At 41.7% G+C, this 20,742-nt stretch overlaps 1 protein-coding gene across 5 annotated transcripts; it reads left to right on the top strand.

The window, feature by feature from the left end:
• The first annotated feature begins 235 nt into the window (after positions 1-235).
• On the top strand, positions 236-20,597 carry IRF4 (interferon regulatory factor 4). Of its 5 annotated transcripts, XR_015251126.1 has the most exons (10): positions 236-334; positions 1,659-1,935; positions 3,227-3,413; positions 4,268-4,356; positions 5,064-5,208; positions 7,455-7,562; positions 9,857-10,210; positions 12,999-13,111; positions 15,016-15,417; positions 18,843-20,597. XR_015251126.1 is itself a non-coding variant. In XM_025917229.2 (9 exons), exons 2-9 carry the CDS (start codon positions 1,720-1,722, stop codon positions 15,157-15,159), a joined length of 1,353 nt encoding a protein of 450 aa, XP_025773014.1. In that variant the 5' UTR covers positions 236-334; positions 1,659-1,719; the 3' UTR covers positions 15,160-18,757. The 5 variants fall into 5 exon arrangements, 4 of the variants coding, with proteins under 4 accessions (XP_025773014.1, XP_086562572.1, XP_086562573.1 ...); XM_025917229.2 differs by lacking the exon at positions 18,843-20,597 and having other exon boundaries at positions 5,067-5,208; positions 15,016-18,757; XM_086706446.1 differs by lacking the exon at positions 18,843-20,597 and having other exon boundaries at positions 15,016-18,757.
• The last annotated feature ends 145 nt before the right edge of the window (positions 20,598-20,742 follow it).

Below are 20,742 nucleotides of genomic sequence, written 5' to 3'. Positions count from 1 at the left end.
CCCCACTCGAGTTGCGCTCTCCGCTCACAGCGCGACGAGGGTCGCAGCCAGCTCGAAAGCCTCCAGCCTGGCGGCGGCGGCGGCACCAGACCCTCCAACACACACTCCTTCTATCCTTGGCCCTGGGACTCTCCCGCGGGGCCCCAGTCTTCACTCACAGCGCCCCCCTCGCCCCAACCCGGCAGGCGCATTGGTACCCGCCCAGCTCCGCCCCAGGCTCCTCCCCAGCGGGGCTTTTAAGCTTTATAAAGTTCCTCTTTCCCATCTCCGATACTTAGTTTCAACAGTTGAACTTGGGACCCACTGCTGCCCTCAGCTACGAGTTTGGGGCGAGGTAAGGTTTGGGGTCGGGCAGGAGCACGGATGTGAGGCTGGCACTACAGAGAACAGGGAACGTGAGACTAGAGGTCCCGGGGTTCATATCGAGGGCAATGCAAGGAAACCCAGCTTAGGAGGAGGGAGGGAGCATACCCCTGTGAGAGCTCCGATTCTCACCTCTTCTGCTCTGGGCCCCGGGGCCTCTGTAGGAGCTCCGTGGAGGGCCAGACGGTGCAATGCCCAAGCATTGCCCTCACCACTCTGTGGGCCGGCTCCGCCCAAGCCCGGGAGAGGCCACGCGCTGGATGGGATGGGATAAAGAGACTGGCAGGGCCCCAGGAGTGCCCGAGGCGGGACCATCGAAAGGACCCACGTAGGACTACAGGCTTTCCCTGAGAGGGGACATCCCCTTACTCCCAAGACTTCAGTCTCAGACTCTTTATCCTGTGGCCCTGAAGGGCCCAAACTCACTGTGGCCTCCGGCGCATTTTTCCCCGGCTGGTGGTGGTGGAGGAGGAGCTCCAAATTTGGGCCACTTAGGGCCCTACGCTCTGCTGCCACAACCCCATGCCCTCTGAGAACCCTCCCGGCACCCTCCCCGCCTCCGCTCTCGCTTGCTGGCCTCCGGGGTCCTGCTGATGCTCTGCGCGCCAGAATCTTCATCTACTTGGGTGCGCCGCTCGCCTGGTCGTGACCCGGGTCTCAGCCGCGTATTGCTCCCAGGGCCCACTAATCCTTGCTAGCTGCAGAGGGCTCAGGGATACTCTTGAGGCAGAGCGCAGGTACTGGAGGAGAAGGCCCAGACAAGAGTTAACTGGTACTGAGCACCTAGAACGTCCAAACTGCAGACGTTCCCACGTGCGAGATCCGTGGCGCTCGGGGGCCACCAAGGGAATGTGAATGGGAGAGTGGTAGAGAGTGGTAACTGAAAACGAAGGGAGGAATGGACTGGCAACGGTTTGGGAATGGGTAAAGAAGAGCAGGAACTAAGAGTGAGCAAGCAAACGGTGCCAAAGATTGGTGGCGGCTGGATTTTGCAATGTGCACAAAGGCTAGAGTTGTGTTGCCTGGGCAGCGTTTGGCTTGTGGGATGTGTAACAAGAATGGAGAGTCCAGAAGGTGGGGAAGGAGGATGGACTACGCCGGGGGCACGCTGGAGGGGCGGCAATACCGGACGCGCCAAGTGATGAGACAGGGTGCCTTCGGCAACACCGACTTTTATAGAGCGCGCTTAGCTGCCTCAGAGACTCCAGTGCCTCGTGGTCAATGCCAGAGGGGTTTGAGAAGGGTGCTCAGAGCGCTGTTCCATGGTGGCTAAAGGCCGGCCCTCTTCTCTGTAGCGCAGAGCTAGAGCAGGAGGCGGATCCTAGGCGCGTGAGGGCGACATTAGGCGCGCTGGGCATGAACCTGGAGGGCAGCGGCCGAGGCGGAGAGTTCGGCATGAGCTCGGTGAGCTGCGGCAACGGGAAACTCCGCCAGTGGCTGATTGACCAGATCGACAGCGGCAAGTACCCAGGGCTGGTGTGGGAGAACGAGGAGAAAAGCATCTTCCGCATCCCCTGGAAGCACGCGGGCAAGCAAGACTACAACCGCGAGGAGGACGCCGCCCTCTTCAAGGTTACTAGCACGAGGGAAACCCCAGGTGGGGGTGGAGGGAAGGCCCCAGGAGCCTGGTGGGTCCCTAACCCAGACTCCATGGCGAACCCTGTAGGCGCCTGACGGTTCTCAGAGGAAAGGGAACCTCGTGGGAAGGACGGGATGGAATGAGACCCGCGGGGCGGGCGGTCCGGGAGCATCAGGTGGCAGTCAATTGGCAGAAGGCTTGAGAGGAGAGAGATTTCAACCTTTGTAGTGTTTTTAGAAATGGGGGACTAGGTCCCAATCCTGAGCGTGTGGCATGAGCAGTAGACAGAGAGTCAGATGGCTCCAGCAGCAGGGAAATAAATGTCTGGAGGCTCAGTCCGGGGAGAGCAGCCGTCCAAGGACTCTGACTTGAGTGTTCTTGGTTGCATTTCTGTGATTTTCTCTTTCTGTACCTCTGGATACCTCCTTGCCTTCTTTGGTCAGCATGTGTCTCTCTTTGTCTTGTTTCTTTTCTGTGAACACCCTTAGATGTGCTTGAGTCCACCTCTCTTTTCGTGTTCCTCTCAGTATGTCTGTCTCTGTCTTTCTCTGTTTCACTGTTTTTCTATGGAGACCTTTCTGGATTTTTTTTTCTTTAGTTCAATGTCTCTGGTACTGTCTCTATCTTTTAACTTTCTTTGGTCCTTCTTTGTGTTTCTTGCTCTCTGTCTCTGACTCCCTCTTTTCAAGCCTCTCTCCATAGACATGGACATAGACATATTTCTCTAGTTCTCTCTCTCTCTCTCTCTCTCTCTCTGTGTGTGTGTGTGTGTGTGTGTGTGTGTGGTGATGATTGTTTTCCCCTAGAGCAGTTTACCCAGTGAAGTGTGCATTAGGGCCCAGCCCCACCACCTGCAGGCAGAGCAGGCAAAGGGGACTTCCTCAGGAATTTGATCTCAGAATACCTCAGATTGACCTTTCAGACATACTCTATGGGTAGCAGCTCACCCCACAACTCTGCCCCTAGTTCCAGTGTAACTCACTTCAGATACTGAGGGGATGGGCTGATAAGGGCCCCTTTCCAGGGATCCTCCACATCTCACCTACCTTTTATAAATACCTAGAGAATGTTCAAACCACTTGTCTTCAAGTCAGCAATGATAGAGTCCAAGGTGAAAAGTATTATGCCTAGAGTACACCTGGTGTCTTTTTGTCCCATGTTTTGAGCAAAAGTGTAAATCTAAGGCACCTAAGCATCATTCTTTCCTTTAGAAATACAATTCTCAGGTTCTTTTTTTTTTTTAAGACTTGTATTTTAACTTTTTAATCTCTTCTTTCCCACAAGGCTTGGGCACTATTTAAAGGAAAGTTCCGAGAAGGCATAGATAAGCCAGACCCTCCTACCTGGAAGACACGCTTACGATGTGCTTTGAACAAGAGCAATGACTTTGAGGAACTGGTTGAGAGAAGCCAGCTGGACATCTCAGACCCCTACAAAGTATACAGGATTGTTCCTGAGGGTGCAAAAAAAGGTGGGACTTCCTGGATTGGGGTCACAGAATATAGACAACCACACACCTGTAATGCCTTAATTTCATTCTGAGGATTGATTTGTCTATTATATTTCAAATAGCCTGCCTGCCTCCTGCCTTATGTTCAACCCCGGCAGGCTCTTTGCCAAGTCCTCAGGGCCATAAATTGAAATTCTTGTGGTATTGGTTAGGATATTTCTCAGATTCCAACTCTATACCTGTGGGTGTATATCTATGCATGTGTGTTCATCTGTGTGTGCATATTTTTCAGTTAGTTCTATCGATGTAAGATATAGGCCAAATTTTTCAAACAAAAAACAGAAAACTTGTTTGAAGCTTTATCTTTACTTATCAGTGTTTCATGGTTAACCATTTTGTAGAAAGGAAGCATACATATATCTGTATATTGTTACTATTTTAAGTAAAAAAATGTCAACTTTTAGAGTGTACTGTGGTCAGCTGGGATGCTTATTGAAATTCATAACTTCTCTTCCCAAGTTTCTGACCAGTGTGTCAGAGTAGAACCCAAAAATATGCATTTTAAACTAGCCATACAAATTACTTCACTTATGGAACATCTTGCTGGTGGAGCTCTTTATGTGACAAGGTGCATTCACACACAGCATTTCATCTCCTTCTCTACCTTTCCTACATAAGTCAGACTTTGTAGAAACCAGTTTAATGGACAGAACAAGTAATTGCCCATGGTAATTGCTGGAAAAAAATGCCTTATTTGTCAACACTGTTATACATTCTAGGAATTAAACTCTTGGGTATTTTTCTAAGATTTCACTTTTAGTTATGATAGTTCCTTTTTTCACACTTTGACATTTGTCTTTTGCTCAAATACATAGGAGCAAAGCAGCTCACCCTGGAGGACCCACAGATGACCGTGAGCCACCCCTACACCATGACAGCTCCTTATACCTCACTCCCAGCTCAGGTATGGTGGAGAATGCAGGGATTATAGAAGGGGAGGCTGGGTCTGGGTGAGGCCATGTGAGCAAGCTAATCCCACATAGCAGGAAAAATACACAAAAACAGCAGCACTTTGTTTTTGCTATTAGTCAATTAGCCAAACCAAATTCCCAATCACTGGATGAATATCTCACTTTCCACCTGGTGTTACTATTAGTGTTGGTCTGAAGGAGAGGAGAGGTGGGTGTATCTGCCTGTTGGTAGAGACTTCTACTGATTCTGAAATCTGGGAAACAGATCTGTTGTGGAAGATGAAACTTTTGGAAGCAATGCTTTATCATGTGAAACCACAGGGCAGCTGATCTCTTCAGACTTTTCTGATGTGAATTGCAGCTCTGTTTTATTCACTCTGGTGGGTAAAAGAAGGGAAATTTCCCTGCAGTACTTTTGGTGCCAGGTTTAACCATATGATGAAGCTTTACATAAGTTATTACTTTATAACACTGTCTTCATTGTGCTTTTTAATTCTTTATGGCTACTTTCCACCTAGTGTGATGAGCTATTCACTCCAAAGTCTTTTGAGATGATAAAATTATTTGGCTGTCAGCCAAATAAGAGATTCTGTGAGGAGTTTGAATATAAAAGAATCTGCCGCTCTTTCCCAGAACCAACCAACTGATCTTTGCCGAGCTGGTTGCTTTTCATCTCAGCTTCTCCCTCATGTTCCTTTAGCAGGTTCATAACTACATGATGCCACCCCATGACCGAAGCTGGAGGGAGTACGTCCCTGATCAGCCTCACCCAGAAATCCCATATCAATGTCCTGTAACGTTTGGACCCCGTAGCCACCACTGGCAAGGCCCAGCTTGTGAAAATGGTAAGGAGTGTGCTGGACTGGTTCCTATGCCTGTGGCTGACCCAGCGGAACAATCTGGGCCAAAGAGCCCTGTTCTCTCCTAATCTGTCCTTCTGAGCAGTACCCCAGTTCTTTCCCCTTCTCAGAGCTGCTAGGAAAGACCTCACGTGCAGTGGAGAGAGGGTTTTCTCTTTCCTGCAGGATGGTAAGGCCCTCAGGGGAAGGAATCCAAGGCCTGCTTGCACCAGGATCTGTGCTGGGAACTGCCTTACGTGAGATCTTATTTAAACATCACAGAGATCCATCCCAGGCAGTTAAAAACTGCCCCACATTTTTGAGACAGACACACAGAATATAAGTAATGCCCAAAGTTATCCAGTGAAAGTGAGGGGCTGGGGTTTAATTTCAGATCTCCTAACCCCAAAGGCCAGTCTTTCATTTAAGACAGAAGATGTCAGATATCAAACTGGTTGGCTGTAGTTTTTAAATTATCTGTTGGTTAAGGTAACATTTTTCATCCTCCCTGAAATAGTCCTTGGTAAAAAGTAATAGATTTTGTTAGTCTTCCCTCCTGGATTGTCCGTTAATGTTGACAGGGCCACATAATCTCACTGGTCTGTTTCTTCCATACTATAGCTGTGCCCAAGCACTCCCTCTATAGGGACACCAGGAGATTATTGAGCTGGTATATTTCTCTTAACCAATAGTGTGCCCATGGAGCACTCGGCTGGCTCAATTGGTAGAGCAGGAGACTCTTGATCTTGGGGTCATGAGTTCAAGCCCCACACTGGGGGTAGAGTTTACTTAAAAAAAAAAAAAACCAATAGTGCACCCATTATAGTTGTTCTTGGGGTTAAAGGTGATAGTAAGAATGTAATGAATAAATACTACAAACATAAAATAGTCTCCAGGAGGTGATTAGTGCTGGTATTAGGGCCCAAAGAGCTTTGCTCACTCTGGATTAGATGTGGTCCCATGCCCGTAGGAGCTCCCCAGACATCAAAATGAGATCTCTCAGTGGAAGTACTAATCACTAAGAGCAGAGAAAACTTCACACAGTATATTGAATACAGCAAAACACAAGCTTTTAGGACTTTTGAGTTAGTTATTTAAATAGAAATCCTGAGACAGGTAAACACTCAAGTCCTTCTGTATGTTCTAGGAATATTTGGTCCTTCACAATTTAATCTGTTTTTCTAATCATGTTTAGGTTTACCATCATTTAAAATTTTCATTGAGTGGCATGTTTACAAAAAAGCTCAGAATTTTATTTTATTAGCTTTTCAAGAGTGATTTGCAGCAAAGGTTGTTTTCCATATCACAGTGGAGGAGTTAGCTAACTCGTTTCTGAAATTCAGACCTATGGCTAGTGCATCAGGCTCTATTGAACTAAGAACTTTATTAACAAGGCAATGCCTCAAACTATACAAAAATGTGGAATAGGTAGATATATTTTGAAGCATAGGTGACATTAAATGAAGTGCCAACAAAATTAGGTTCTATTACATATTATTTCTCTATTAATGTTTAGTGTGACCCAAAGCTACCAGGCTGCCAAGAGACATGGTTCAATTTTCTCCTGAACCCAGAAATAGAAAGCTAAATAAGTGTGAACTAAACAAACTTGTAAGTTTTTAATTGGGCTCTTTGGCATCAAAGCTCAGGTACACCTGAGCTCACAACTCTACTGTGAACTTGCTACGTGAACAGGAATAAATCTTTCTGAGCCTAGGTTACCCTGTTTATCAGGGTAATTATGGAGGGATGTTGGTCAAAGGGTACAGACTTCCAATTATAAGATAAATAAGTCTTGGAGATCTAAAGTACAACATGGCTATAGTTAACAATACTCTATTCTACTGAAAGCACCTAAAAGAGTAGATCTGGAATGTTCCCAGTATACAACACACACACACACACACACACACACGAACACACACACACAATGGCAATTATGTGAGGTGATGAAGGTGTTAACTAACTTAAAAAAAAAAGAAAGAAAAAATAACAGAGGGATTGTTCCAAGTTTCCTTCCAAAGCTGTGAAAGGCTCCTTCCCCTTTCAGTCTTGTTTTTTCTGATTGGACCTCATCTTGTCTTAGTTCCTTCAGAATTCCAGTGGTCAGTTCTAGAGGGCCCTTGGCCCATCCCTCCCAGGGTTGGTGCACCCCTCAGGGGCTGAGTGGCCATATCCCAGGGAGAGGAGACCTTCCAATGCGTCGGACAGATTCTGTTTAGACATCATCTGATTCTTATTTACAAATGCAGGTTGCCAGGTGACAGGAACCTTTTATGCTTGTGCCCCGCCTGAGTCCCAGGCCCCCGGAATCCCCATAGAGCCAAGCATAAGGTCTGCTGAAGCCTTGGCGCTCTCAGGTGAGTGCAGCGTTCTGTTCTAGAGGCACCCCCAGGAGGCTGGCTTCTGCTGTGACTCCACCTCCACTTTGGGGCAGATTTGATTGGGGGGGGGTGTCCCTGAGTACAGCCCATGGACACTGGCTTTCTTCCATCTGGGGCCTCAAGTGGGTGTATACACATCTGACTCCCAACTTGTGTGAATAAGGAACATCATTAGAAAACTTCGCACTAAGAAGCCAGCTTGCTATTCTGATGCCAATTCTAAATGCTGGCTTGAATTGAGTCATTTTAAGGTCTCCATTTGACATCTATTTGAATTTCCAGAAATATGCAAACACCTCAGCTTTACATACTAAGGGCCCTTCTTCAGCCAACATTCTCACAATGTAGTATAATTTCTTAGAAAAATACACAAGGACTTCTCATTTTGAAAAGCTGATCATCCTTCCAGGTTTAGCTGCAAATAGGTCATCCTCTTTGGCATTGAGATCTTCCTCTGAAATTTGACATATCCTACAAAAAATTTGGATTAGATCTGATTTTTAAAGTTTCATTTCCCTGCAGTTCAGAGATGTTGCCTATTTTAAGGAAGTCACCTCAAAGCTTACTAAACATATGTGGTATGTGTATATTTATTTTTTAGATAACATTTGGATTGTTTTAAAATGGGACTTGTAATTATATTAAAAATAAATAACTTAAGCTTCAGAATTCTCACCTGCCCCTGAGGCTTTTTAAAAATCAGATATAGAAAATATAAATTCTCAAGGTTTCAGGGAGTTGTGGACACCTTTCTCACTTCCAGGTTAACCATTTATTTCTTTTCAGTTCTGAAGTTCCGAATGAGGCTTACTGCCTTTCTTCTTAGATGCTCCTAAATGATGGAGGGGAGATGTTAGTGTAAAGAAAGGGTTGTGTCTGTTTTTAGAAACTTTCTAACCCTTCTCTTCAGCACCTAAGACTTGTGTGGGTGCCTGAAAAGTAGGAAATAAACAGCTATTTATATCACTGGGACCTTGTGATTTCTGATGACATTAAATGAAATGAAACCTGCCCTGAAAGTCAACTCAAATGGCCAACACTCACTGTCATCAAGGTACGCTGTCTGAGCTCACTCTCAGCTAGTGTATTTACAGCAGCAGAAATTGAAGTGGAGAATTGAGACAGTGATGTGGGTTGTTTAAGTCTCAAAACCTGCCATTGAGGACTAAGAGGGTTTTGTGGATTTTTTTTCTTTTTTTGGTATGCGTTATACAGATTAATTATCAACCTTGAGCACATTTGTTGGACAGCTGCAATTCCCATTCATTTGAAATCCCATACAGTTATGGGTGGGTAACTGTTGCCTTTCCATAAAGCCCTTTTGCATTTCAGTTAAGGGGCCCTTTGCAAACCTAGCTTGGTCCTTCCAGTTTGTGAAACCTTCAGAAGAAGGTTCTGAAATCAGAAAAATTTCGTAAGTGAACTCATCTTGTTTAATGTTTTAGAAAGCAGTTATTTTCAAGGGAGATTTTGAAAGCCTAGTGGGACTTTAGCCTTTGAACATTTTTCTTATTGATTCTTTTCTTTCCACATGAATTAATTTTATTATACAAGTCGTACACATATAGCATAAAAACTAACTTGACAATCAGGAAAGCAAAAATGGAAAAAAAAGTCATTCCCATTATACTTCCTGAAACTTCAACATACATATATGTATATGTGTGTATATATGTATTTTTATGTAAGTGACATCATATTGATATTTTAGAACAGTTTCAGATGTAAAATATTTGTTTATTTTTTGAAACATCATTATATTCTTTTTGCTAGTAGAAATTTAACTTAGGGTTTACTTCCTCCAAAATCAAAACTTACCACCATGCTTAAAGAGGAATTTTTGTTCAGTGGCACATGACTTCGTATTTTAGACATAATTGTCATGACCACTATCATCATCATGAAAACAATGACATAGAAAGTTCGTAAGAGTGATGCTCTCTAATACAAGTCAAACATATGGTGCAGAAAACTAATGTAAGGGGTGCTCCCTCTCCACAAAAATATCTATGGTCACATAAATGTGGAAAATTCTGAGTTCAATAACATCAAATAGATTTTTTCAGGATTTCTTTAATATTGGTCACTATCCGTGACTCCAGGAGGGAGATGAGGGCATGTAACATTTCCTACACTTCCTTCACTATGGAACTTTCTACTTTTTATGGAGTATCAAATAAACATGTTCTGGTTGAGTAGTTTGGCATCCTGGTGGGTATCCAATGTTCCTTGGTCCCTTAGCACTGACTTTGAAATCTCTATTTTTACAGACTGTCGACTCCACATCTGTTTGTACTACCGAGAGATCCTGGTGAAAGAGCTAACCACATCTAGCCCTGAAGGGTGTCGGATCTCCCATGGGCATACCTATGACGCCACTAACCTGGACCAGGTCCTTTTCCCCTACCCAGAGGACAATGGCCAGAGGAAAAACATTGAGAAACTTCTGAGTCACCTGGAAAGGGGTGTGGTCCTGTGGATGGCCCCTGATGGGCTTTATGCCAAAAGACTATGCCAGAGCAGAATCTACTGGGATGGGCCCCTGGCACTGTGCAGTGACCGGCCCAACAAGTTGGAGAGGGACCAGACCTGCAAGCTCTTTGACACACAGCAATTTTTAGCAGGTAATACGCCAAATTATCTGTTAGAATAGAGCATCCCACACCTGTGAGCCTAAGAGACAGAATAGAGGGGGTGACAGTGTGCCTGCCACAGTGGTTCAAACAGAAGGTCACTCCCACACCAGACAGAGGTCTTCCTTCTATTAACCCCTGAGCCCAGCCAGCATGATCTGAAAATAGATTTCCTGTTTGTTCATCTCTCACCTCTGCCTCTACCACCTGCTCCTCTCCATCAGCAGAGGGGTGTGAGGAGGAGGGAGATTGCTCAAGGGCATTGTGGTTCAGGCTGATATCTTAAAATTCTGGTCTTCAACCAATTGTCACTGACTAATAAAGTTCACACTTTATTGGTAGTATGATCTCAGCAAGCATGTCTGCTGATGTGTCAGCTTTTTTAAGATTCCTAGGAAAGTCATAAAGGTTAGAAGTGTATTGTTAATGTTCTTGGTTCTGAGATGTGTTACCCCTATGCAGATGCCCTCCAGCAGGTGGGACCAAGGATAGAGTATGTGGAACTGATTTTGCAAAAGGGAAATTATGAGAAGGATTTGAGTTATCTCTATGATATGCATGTTTCAAAACATATTTTCTAAAACCAGTAAGTTTTGTTTTTCTAGGTTTGATTTCATAACAGTTAAATTAGCCATAGGCTGGCTTTTGTGAAACCACTTTTGTGAAATTATTGTTGAAGTTTCATCCAGAGTGTTCATTCAGCTATCTATATGGATGATGCCTCCTTTGGAGGGAGAAAGGTGTTCCATTAGCTCCCTTCCACCTTTTTCTGTATCTTATCCTTAAGTTATTCTTTTTATAAGTACCCCTTCAGAAATACCCTATGTCTTTGGATTTTCATGTGACTTTACTTTCCCTGAATGTGCTTCTTGATTCAATTCATTTAAAATAAAAATATAAAGCATCTATGTGCTTTGACACCATTGACATTTGCTTAGCCTTTTGGGTCTAAGTTGCCCAAATTTGTGTAGGCTCATCAAATTCTCTTTAGTGCCCCAAGAAAAATATGTCTCTATATGACTAACCCTTGACTAAGATGTGTGACAAGAGGAAGAGGGAGAACTGAGTTTCTGGTTCCCCGAGGCAGCACCAAGGTGAGAAAAGCATGTGGGCCTGAACACCTCTTCCTCTCTATGAGCTGCAGAACTGGCTCCAAGCCTGCACTGTGACTGTTTTGTCCATCCTGGGGTCCCCTGTGGTAATCATGGTGGGCACCCAAGGAAGAGTCAAGAACCACAAAGGGTCATCTTGTCTGTACTTCTTATATCTGCAGTGAAGTCTGAAAGAGCCCTTATGGGGTTGGATCTCCTCATAGATCTCCTCACCAAGACCGTGAATCTTGGTCTCTTTGAATTCAGAAGATGCCACAGGGCTAGGGCTTTAGTTAAGTTGTCCCAGGGGAATGACACTTGCTTCTGTGAGTTTCTCTCATCTTGTATGTTTTAGGAAGGTAGAATCCTCCCATTCTATAGGCAAGAAGAAGGAAGGCATATTCGACCAGCTATGAACATCCTCAAGCTGTGAATTCACTTGCTTAGAATTTAATACTTATCTGCGAGCAAGAATTGTTTTTTCTTCATCTGCAACTAAGGGCTGTGCTTTTTGCTCACTGCAACCTCCTATCTTGAAGTATTCACTGAAGTTCAAGGAAGAACCTGTGAACTTAAAAACTGCAGCTATGTAGACCAGCTTCTGCATAATCAAGGATTCCCACAGAATGTTCTCATGTTATCAAGCACTTGAGGCACAACTTTTTCGGAGAATTGTGCCAACTCGCCACTCTGATTAGCTTGTGTAGGTGTAGTCTCAGACCTCAGTAGTGTGAATGCCTTTTACACATTCTGACTAAGTCAGTTAGGTTTGATTTGAATTCTGGAAGAAAAAAAAAGCAGGAAGTCAAACAGTCCAGTGAGTTAGTTAGAAACTTTTCTTCAGTTGAAGAGAACAGTGGAGATCTTTGATATCTACCCATTCAGGATTTGCAAACTACTAGGGACAGCCCCAAAAGGCAAAGCCCGAGGGTGCATATCTGATCAAGATGCATGCGCACACTGTTCTGCAGAAGTTGTTGCAGCAACCGTGTAAGTGTGTTTTCTTTTGTGGAGGTGACATTTAACTCTAGCGGAAAGGAAAGAATAGGAGCCACAAGAGGCATAAGAATCATCTTGAATGTGGGCAAAGGGACATGGGTCAATGTCAGGGATTGTACACGTGTTGTTTCCACAGTGCTCAGTTTCTGTTTTGAATCCTTAGGGTAGGGATGGTGCCTTCAGGATATACATATCCACAAAGTGGGGACCCCTAGTGCTTCATCACTACCTTTCTCATTTCAAATCAATGTCTGTACCAGAAGATAGGCAAGAAGTCAGCTCAAAGTCCCACAGTTTAGGCTTAGTGCCAAGTAGGACACAGACGCCCATAACTGGTGCTTGGTCTCCAAGATAATGTGAAGATTTTCAGTGATGCCTCAGTCACAGAAAGGTCCCTCTCTTGGGTCAATGCTGCAAAGCAAGGTTCTTAATCTGCAGGGCATATTTCCCCTAAAGAATCAAGTGAAAGCTGGAGCCCTCTCAGGAAAAGCACACATATGAACATATAGATGAAATTCTGTATCTGGGGTCTAAAAGTTAAGAACCCCACTTAGAGAAATAAAGAATACTCACTCTTATTTTAGTTTTCCAGATCAATGGTAAACTTTTGCTTCCTCCTTTAACCTGTCCTGTTCAGTGATGGTTTCTGATCAGGTTAATTTTTTTTTTTTTTTGTGGGGCTTCTCCAGAGCTACAAGCATTTGCTCACCATGGCCGTCCCCTGCCAAGATTCCAGGTAACTCTGTGCTTTGGGGAAGAGTTTCCAGATCCTCAGAGGCAAAGGAAGCTCATCACTGCTCACGTGAGTATTTAGCCACATTCAAATGATTGAATTTCCCTGTTTTTCATTAAGGGCAGGGTCCCAGTTAGGAAATTCTCAAAGGAAAAGTAAATGTTAAGTGACTTGGGAAAATTATGAGGGAGGAAGCAGGGCCCAGTGAATGGTGCAGGGAGCACAGCCCAGAGACCCATTTGTTTTTCCCAGCCCTAGAGGTCTACTAATCACAAACCTGCAAACATGGGCTTTATTTGTTCCATCTTGTGTATTGATCAAGACATTGTCCTATTTTCATTTTATAAGGATCTAAAAGGACTGGTGGTTATAGTTGCCCTTTAAAATTCTCCATGTTTAATATTGCTTTTAAAATGCTGTCTAGCTGATCTTCACTTGATGAAGTTTTCCCAAATGGTAAACTATTTACTGACTTATGTATTTTGCAGTTTCTCCAAAAGTTTTCCAAATCCTATTTTATATCTGGATTTTTAGAAGTTATTTAACTAGTGGAAACCAAGGGCCATGTATTATTTGGAGGAGGCTCTTTCAAGGAGTTTAAGTAGACCAGACCACTGCAATGTTCTCTAGCAGAGTTGAAAACAGGTTGAACTGCACCAAGTAAACATCTTTTTCATAAAAAAGAAAAGAAAAAAGGTTTATATAGGTCATATTTAGAATAAATTCGCCACAGGAAACAGAGTTTTGAATACCTAACATTTTTGAATCTGAAAACTTTATATTGCTACCTAGCTTTGAGAGTTATTAATGGGTCCAGGCAATAAAAAAAGTTATAACAAATAATAAAAACATTCAGGTCATATTTTAGTTCTGATAGTGTTTCTTGTTGAAAACTGAAATAGCACACTAATTTTAAACACACAGTCCCGCCTCTTGATTGTAAAATCAAAAACCAACCAACAAAAATATGGTCTTTATATATTTTAGAGCTTTGTCATGAATTCTCTCTGGTAATTGATACAATAATTGATATCTTATTAACACCTGACTAAATATACTTGGGATTGGTAAATAACATTTCAAAAGTTGGCGGAAAACTCCTGCATCTGTCTGATTTTAAGGGGTTTTTGGATGCACTAGCTCTCCTCTGAGGCAATAGTGGGTCTCTGGGAGTTCTCTGGTATGGAAAAGAAAAATGGGTATGTGTATACCTAGGAGTTCATACTCCTTTTTACTATGGATTTAGTTTATTTTAGGTATTTCATATGAATTATGCTTAAGTTTCTATATCTCAAATGACAGAAAGGCTCAATTTAATGGCTTAGTTGATTGACAAACTATTCAGTTTTCTTAGATGCTGTAAATTAAGGAAATGCTGAAAGCTGAATTTTTTTTTAGTGAATGTGAACCACACAAATAGCCAAACAAGATGAATTTGGGGTTAATTAACCTCTCTTTCCCCATAATAGCAATGCTGTTGTTTGATTTTGCTCCTTTTGTTTTCCTTTATTTTAGGTTTAGAAATATACAGATTATGTAAGTCATCCAGGAATTGTAAATTGTTCAGGATTTACACCTTCATCCCTGTCAAACTGTGGTTGTGAAAAACTCATTGGCCTAAATTATCCTGAATTATCTCAAACTTCATTAATCATCTCAAACTTCCTTTTAATTTGGCCATTTTACTTGATTTGCTTAGGCTTAAACATAAATTTTAAGTGGCTGTTGATTTAAAAGTATCATCTCTGACTTTAGCTTCAGTTAAAACCCAGAATGAGTTAGAATCTTTTTAAAGGTTAGTATGTGTAAAGACTAACAAAAAGTTACTTCTTCAGAATGTTTTGATGTGTGTAGCACTTACCTTTGGATTTAACTTTACCATACCTTCAGATATTGAGTTATTTAATTATAAGCCAATTATAGGATGTTAAAAAGAATATTTCAAAAATATCTTTTAAAATTTCTTTTTAAAGGTCGAACCTCTACTAGCCAGACAACTATATTATTTTGCTCAGCAGAACAGTGGACATTTCCTGAGGGGCTATGATTTACCTGAACATGTTAGCAGTCCAGAGGATTATCATAGATCTATTCGCCACTCCTCCATTCAAGAATGAAAACCAAGACAAGTGATTTTGTTTCATTTAAACATCTGACTTTGACAGGAACAGCTGATTGAACTCCCTCTTTTTCTTTTGAGAAACTTGGAAACTGGGGCTTCAGTTCAACACTTCAGGAGAATCTCAGCGAGAATGAGTGTAAAAAACCAGCTCCATGTAAATGACAGATGAGCTTATTCCAAAAGGAAGGATGGTCTTCAGGGTCTTCTGTAGACTGCCATCTTTGATAATTACTGTGAAAATTGACCAAAGAAGGTGTTTACATTTACTTAAATGATATCTTTAATTTGATGTGGATTATTTCTTGCTTTAAAACTGAGAAAACTTGTCTTCAATATTTACCACTAATTAGAAGGATAAAAGTACTTAAGTGCTGTACTATTTCTCAGGGAAGTAATATCTAAATTTGAGGTGACTCTGCCTACAAAAGAAATGTATTAATGCACATAGGTGATGTTGCTCTTGTAGAAAATGCTTGCTAATAGAAAGGAACAGAATCTTTGACCGAGGTTGGACCACGGGGCCTCCAGCTTTGGGGTGGCTCATCACCCCCGCCCTGGCCTGGGTCTCACCCTATGACAGGCTTCCCTGCCCTGCCTCACACTGTCCCTCCATTTTCTCTATCTTCCTGAATGCCCCTGGAAGCCAGTTGGTATTTTGTGGAACCAAAAAGCATTAGTGCTACACTTGATTAGTATATTTTTGTCTGTTCTACAATCTCATAATGACTGGTTAAGATATTTTTTGTTTGTCTTTTTGTCTGTCATTCTATAGAAATTATTGGTAAAACTTTTTTTCTTTAAAGAAGAAAAAAATATCAACAATCCAAATACTAAAGATATATTTTTGAAACTCGGTGACATTTCCCCTCTTATCCTGTTTGTTTTGTTTGGCTATCAGTTAGTTATCCATGACAACACTAAAGAGGAGGAGCCGATGCTTTTCAATTTGGTGAACTCTGTTAGGAAAGATGATGACAGGATTTCACTGATTGCATAACTGCAGACTCAGTGGGCTGTTTTTGCTTATTTTGTATATTATATGCTTCCTCATGCCAATATGGTTTAACAGGACCTTTACTTGCTTAAGTAAACCTGATCACTTCCTTGTTGATTGTTTTGGAAAAGTACAGATGTTTAGACTGTGATGCTGGCAACTGATATTTTTATCATACTACAAAAAAATTGCTATTACTTTCAGGCCCAGCAAAAGACTTGATAGTTCTCAAACATATACCACTCTTATTCTAATCTATATTTTTTAAATCACTCAACACACTGTATCCCTTTCATTAGATAGATTATATGTAGCCTTTATCCAGTTTAGTAAGCAATGAAGCATTGGAATGTTATATTTTTAACTTTTTAAAAGGAGTTTTTAATAATAACATAATACATATTAACTATGGAAAATGTAAACAGTATAGACAGGCAAAAATGAAGCACATCATCCTTCTTTACTGCAGCCCAAATCCTTCTCCCTAGAAATATCCTCAAGAAGAGTTTGACTTATTCTTCCAGTACACTTCATTTCTCTATACATATGCATCAGCTCAAAAAAACCTCATAGGATCATCTTGCAACCACTTTTATGCAGTGCTCTTTTAACCTAACAATACAGATTTACCTCACTCTTTTTAGAGGCATTGTCGTCATAGAACTCCACCACCGTGCAGTCAGTAGCATAGTTTATGGAATTTCATCAGCCACTAAGAATGAATACACGTGGACAGCAGATTATACTTCATGAATTGCAGTAATTTATACATCTTATAGATGCAAAATGTTTTAGGGTATATTATCCTAAGGACGAATTGGAAACAAAATTAGGAATGGCTGTGACACAGGCCCCACGTGTATGGCCCTCTTCCCTGGAGAATATTTAACCCCATCCCAGCACATCAGAGAAGCTCTATGGTGTCAGTCCCAGGGCTGTTTTGTCTTCTGAATTCTCCAAGCAGATGCTTGATTTCAAATGCTGTTGTGTATTCTTTACTGTCTTTTTTTTTTTTCATTCTTTCTTTTTTTTAATATTAAGCTGCTTTAACACTGGAGTTAAATTTTCTGGAAAATGCTCTTGGCTTGGGCCACTTTACCTTTTCTTATTTTTACTCTCATCTACATTGGCTTTTTTTGTTTAATTTGGAAGAATCCAGAGTGGGCATTAGTGAATGAATTATGAAATAATCAGGGTGAAGAATCCCGACAGCTGTCTCAGAACTTTGAAGATGAATAACTATTCATTCCTTGACTCATTCCTTGACTTGATGAAGTGGGATTAGCAAAGTGGAATTTAGTTTGTTTTCAGTAGAAGATATTATAGAAGAGTTTAGGCATTTATTATGCTAAAAAGTTTCGGATGGCAAGGTTTAAAAATGTGTAAGTCTCATAGGTGCATGTTCTAAGGGCTTATTTCCTGTTCTTTGGATTTAGTAGAACTGGGCAGTAGTTGATGTCTTCTGGAACACTATAGAGAACCAGGGTGACCATCCCATTTAAAACCCAAACCTTGGAACCCCCTCAGTCCTGGGCAAAACAGGACAGTTAGTCACCCTATAGAGAAACCCAGCAAGACTATTGCCTTTGAGCAAAGAAGACACTGTTCTACTGGGAGATAAAATTTATCCTGCATGGAATGAGCAGCAGAACAACATGGTTGTCACCAAAGCACCGATATGCCCAGGTTCATGTTTAGAAAAAGGCACACACTGGGCTAGGGTCTAAACAAGGTTTTCTTTGCATGTCACTGTATGTAAACCCCAGAGTTGGACAACTCTGGTGCAGGGTCTGGCATGGGTTTTTGCTTAAGAGGCTGAGCAACAGGTGGACATGCATCCCAAGAGAATCCTTGCTCCTGTGTTGGCTGTACCTGTGAACATCAATATTTCTTCCCATCAGTTATTTTTAGCAAAAATTCTTTTAGTTCAACCCCCCTGTTATTTCTCTTTGATCACATTTCTCCCCTTTCTCCAGGTGAATGTTTTTCTGGAAGTGGTGAGCTTCCTTAAGGTCCATATTTTTCTATGTATCTCCTTAGTTTATAATTGACTGGCATCTATTTAAATATTACAATAGGGCCATTGTGCCATATGTATTGTTCTGCAATTTACTTTTTTCATAGCCCCATTTTTGAGATTGTTCCATGTCAGTGTTCTCATCCACCTCTTGTTAACTGGTGGCAAATAGCTTGTCACATGATTGCAGTGAAGGTCAATTTTCTTGGTATTTATTTTCACTGCTTTCAGGAAAGCCTGTATGTGAAATGTAGTTGAAGTGAAGGAGAAGAAAGAGGAGATGTGAAAGATAAAAGAAAGGTCAGCAGGCCAATCCTCCTCCAATATATACTCATATTTTGTTTTAGACTCTTTGAGATGGAAGAAACCTAATGGGTAGTGGGGTTCATTTTGCTGCACCCCATCTGTATAAATGGATAGGACCAAGCAGCCCCTTGACTTCAATCCAAAGCTATGTTGGTTCCATCTTGCTGCTAGGCCTCCCAGGCAAGGGTGTCTGGAGAACTAGGTAGATCATCTCATGGACAATTGTTGTATATAATCATGCATGAATTTTATTATAAAGACTTTTTAAAAAAGTAATCTGTTGTGAGCTGTGTGTGTGTGTTATTAAACACTCATCTTGATAGCTTTTAAAATACTTCCTCCTTCTGTTGTGTTCTTTCAGAGAGGCTGCCGCAGCAGCCTGCTTCCTTCCTGGTTGTTGTATGGGTCCATAAAATCAGATCGCAAAGTGCTCTGCTTGTTTAAAAAAAACCAGCAAAACTTGTCCCAGCATACGGCAGTTTCTCCAGCCCATGGAAACACATCTAAGGAGAGTATTAAACAATCCTTTCCCTCTTCTCCCTTGTGTATTTAAAAGGTCTAGTAGACCCAAGGAAATTGTTAATGTTTCCTTTTATATTCATTGCTTCTTTGATTTTGTCGTTGTAGTTAAAGGGGAGGGGATGTAGGTTAACCAGCATCCGGAATGTGAAATATAACATAAAACTGTAGAAAAAGAACCTATCAACTGCTTACAGGTCTACTGGGAACACTAGAAGGACAGGGCTGCAGCTTGTGGTGTTAAAAGCCTTGCAGCCAAAAATTTTGTGGAACTGTCAGAAATGTTTATAATCTGCATCTAGGAGCCCCAGAATACCAGTTCAGAATAATTTTGAATTTTCTAGGTGCTAATCAAATAGAGCTAATGGGAGTATAAACAATCATACTGCTTTTGGGGGCTCTATCTGCTCAACAAATATGAATGAACTTGAGTCACTATATATAAGCAGGATTTTTTTTCAAATAATATATCAACTCTTTATGTCTAAAAAAGAATTTCAAAGGGATTTTGAGCCCTTGAACTTGTTCTTAAGTAATTTCACACCTTCCTTAGGTACCAATGTTTATAAGCCTTTCTTTATACATAGTGCAAATTTGACTATATTGAGTTCAGTTTTCTTAAAGCAAGTTTTGTCTTGACAAACACATACTTTTATATAGAGTGCACTGGCAGTGTTTATCAATGCCAGAAAAACATCATCAAGTTCTACATCACCTCTTTGGAAAGACACCCCAGGGGTCATAATATCTTTTTTTTTTTTTCCCTAGGACAGTCTATACCTAAATTAACTCAGGTAGATAAATCTCTTCTGAATTAGTAGAGAGTTATGAATTCTAGGGTGTTATAGATATCAGAAAACACTTTCAGTGGCCCCTGTTCCTGCCAGGTTGGCAATATGTTGGCATATGGCAGTCTTTAGATCTGCCATTTTTGTTTAGACCACCTGTCTGTCATAATCTATTATAATGTTCATTTTATCCCTGTCCTTGAGTGACTGTTCAAAAGTTTGGAATCCATAGAGTTCAATTATGAACATTTTATTATTCTTGAAAAGCTGTTGTGTCTCTACTTTAGGTAAATTACAATTCTCATTTTTTCCTTTTTTCATAAGCCTGGGCTTGATGGTAGCTTTAAAGAGAATTGTACCAGCAAATATAACTTCCTATGCCTTTTCTTCCCCCTCTCCTCCTGAGTCAGGTTTCCATAGCAATCTTTACCTGGAAGAAAATTAACAAATGCATCTGAAACCTCCACCTTTATTTCTTGTCATCCCCCTTTCTGTTTTCACATTCCAGTTCTGCCAGACTATTGCAATGCCCAAGAGCACCTCTTCTCTCTCCTGAAGACTTCTGTTGCTACCTGGTCACCTGGCTAACCCCCTTTTCTCCGCTAAGTCTTAGCCATGACATTTTCTCTTGCTGGAAGCATGCCTTCACCTCCTACAACTAGGACAGGAGGCTTTCTTATTTGTACCTTCTGTTTGGATCTGTAAAGAATCATGTTGTTGGAGTATTGAAAAAAGCACCCCCACTATGTACACTCTCCCCTTTGCCTACTGCTGAGCAATTAGGAGAAATAAAGTAACTTGCCTGTCTACTTCTGGCATTTTTCTTCTAAAGATACTCTTTCTGGGGGGAAAATAGGACTCAGAAATCTGGGAATTTAAGAAAGATAAACTCTTTCACCATTTCTGGTCTCCCACTCCAGACTAGAGAAAGATGAGCATCAAAGAAGAAGAATG

The sequence above is a fragment of the Puma concolor genome, chromosome B2, assembly GCF_028749965.1.
Source record: "Puma concolor isolate L17-30 chromosome B2, mPumCon1.1.hap2, whole genome shotgun sequence".
Taxonomy (NCBI): domain Eukaryota; kingdom Metazoa; phylum Chordata; class Mammalia; order Carnivora; family Felidae; genus Puma; species Puma concolor.
The sequence above is the reverse complement of the archived record's forward strand: the minus strand, read 5'-3'. Positions and strand labels throughout refer to the sequence as shown.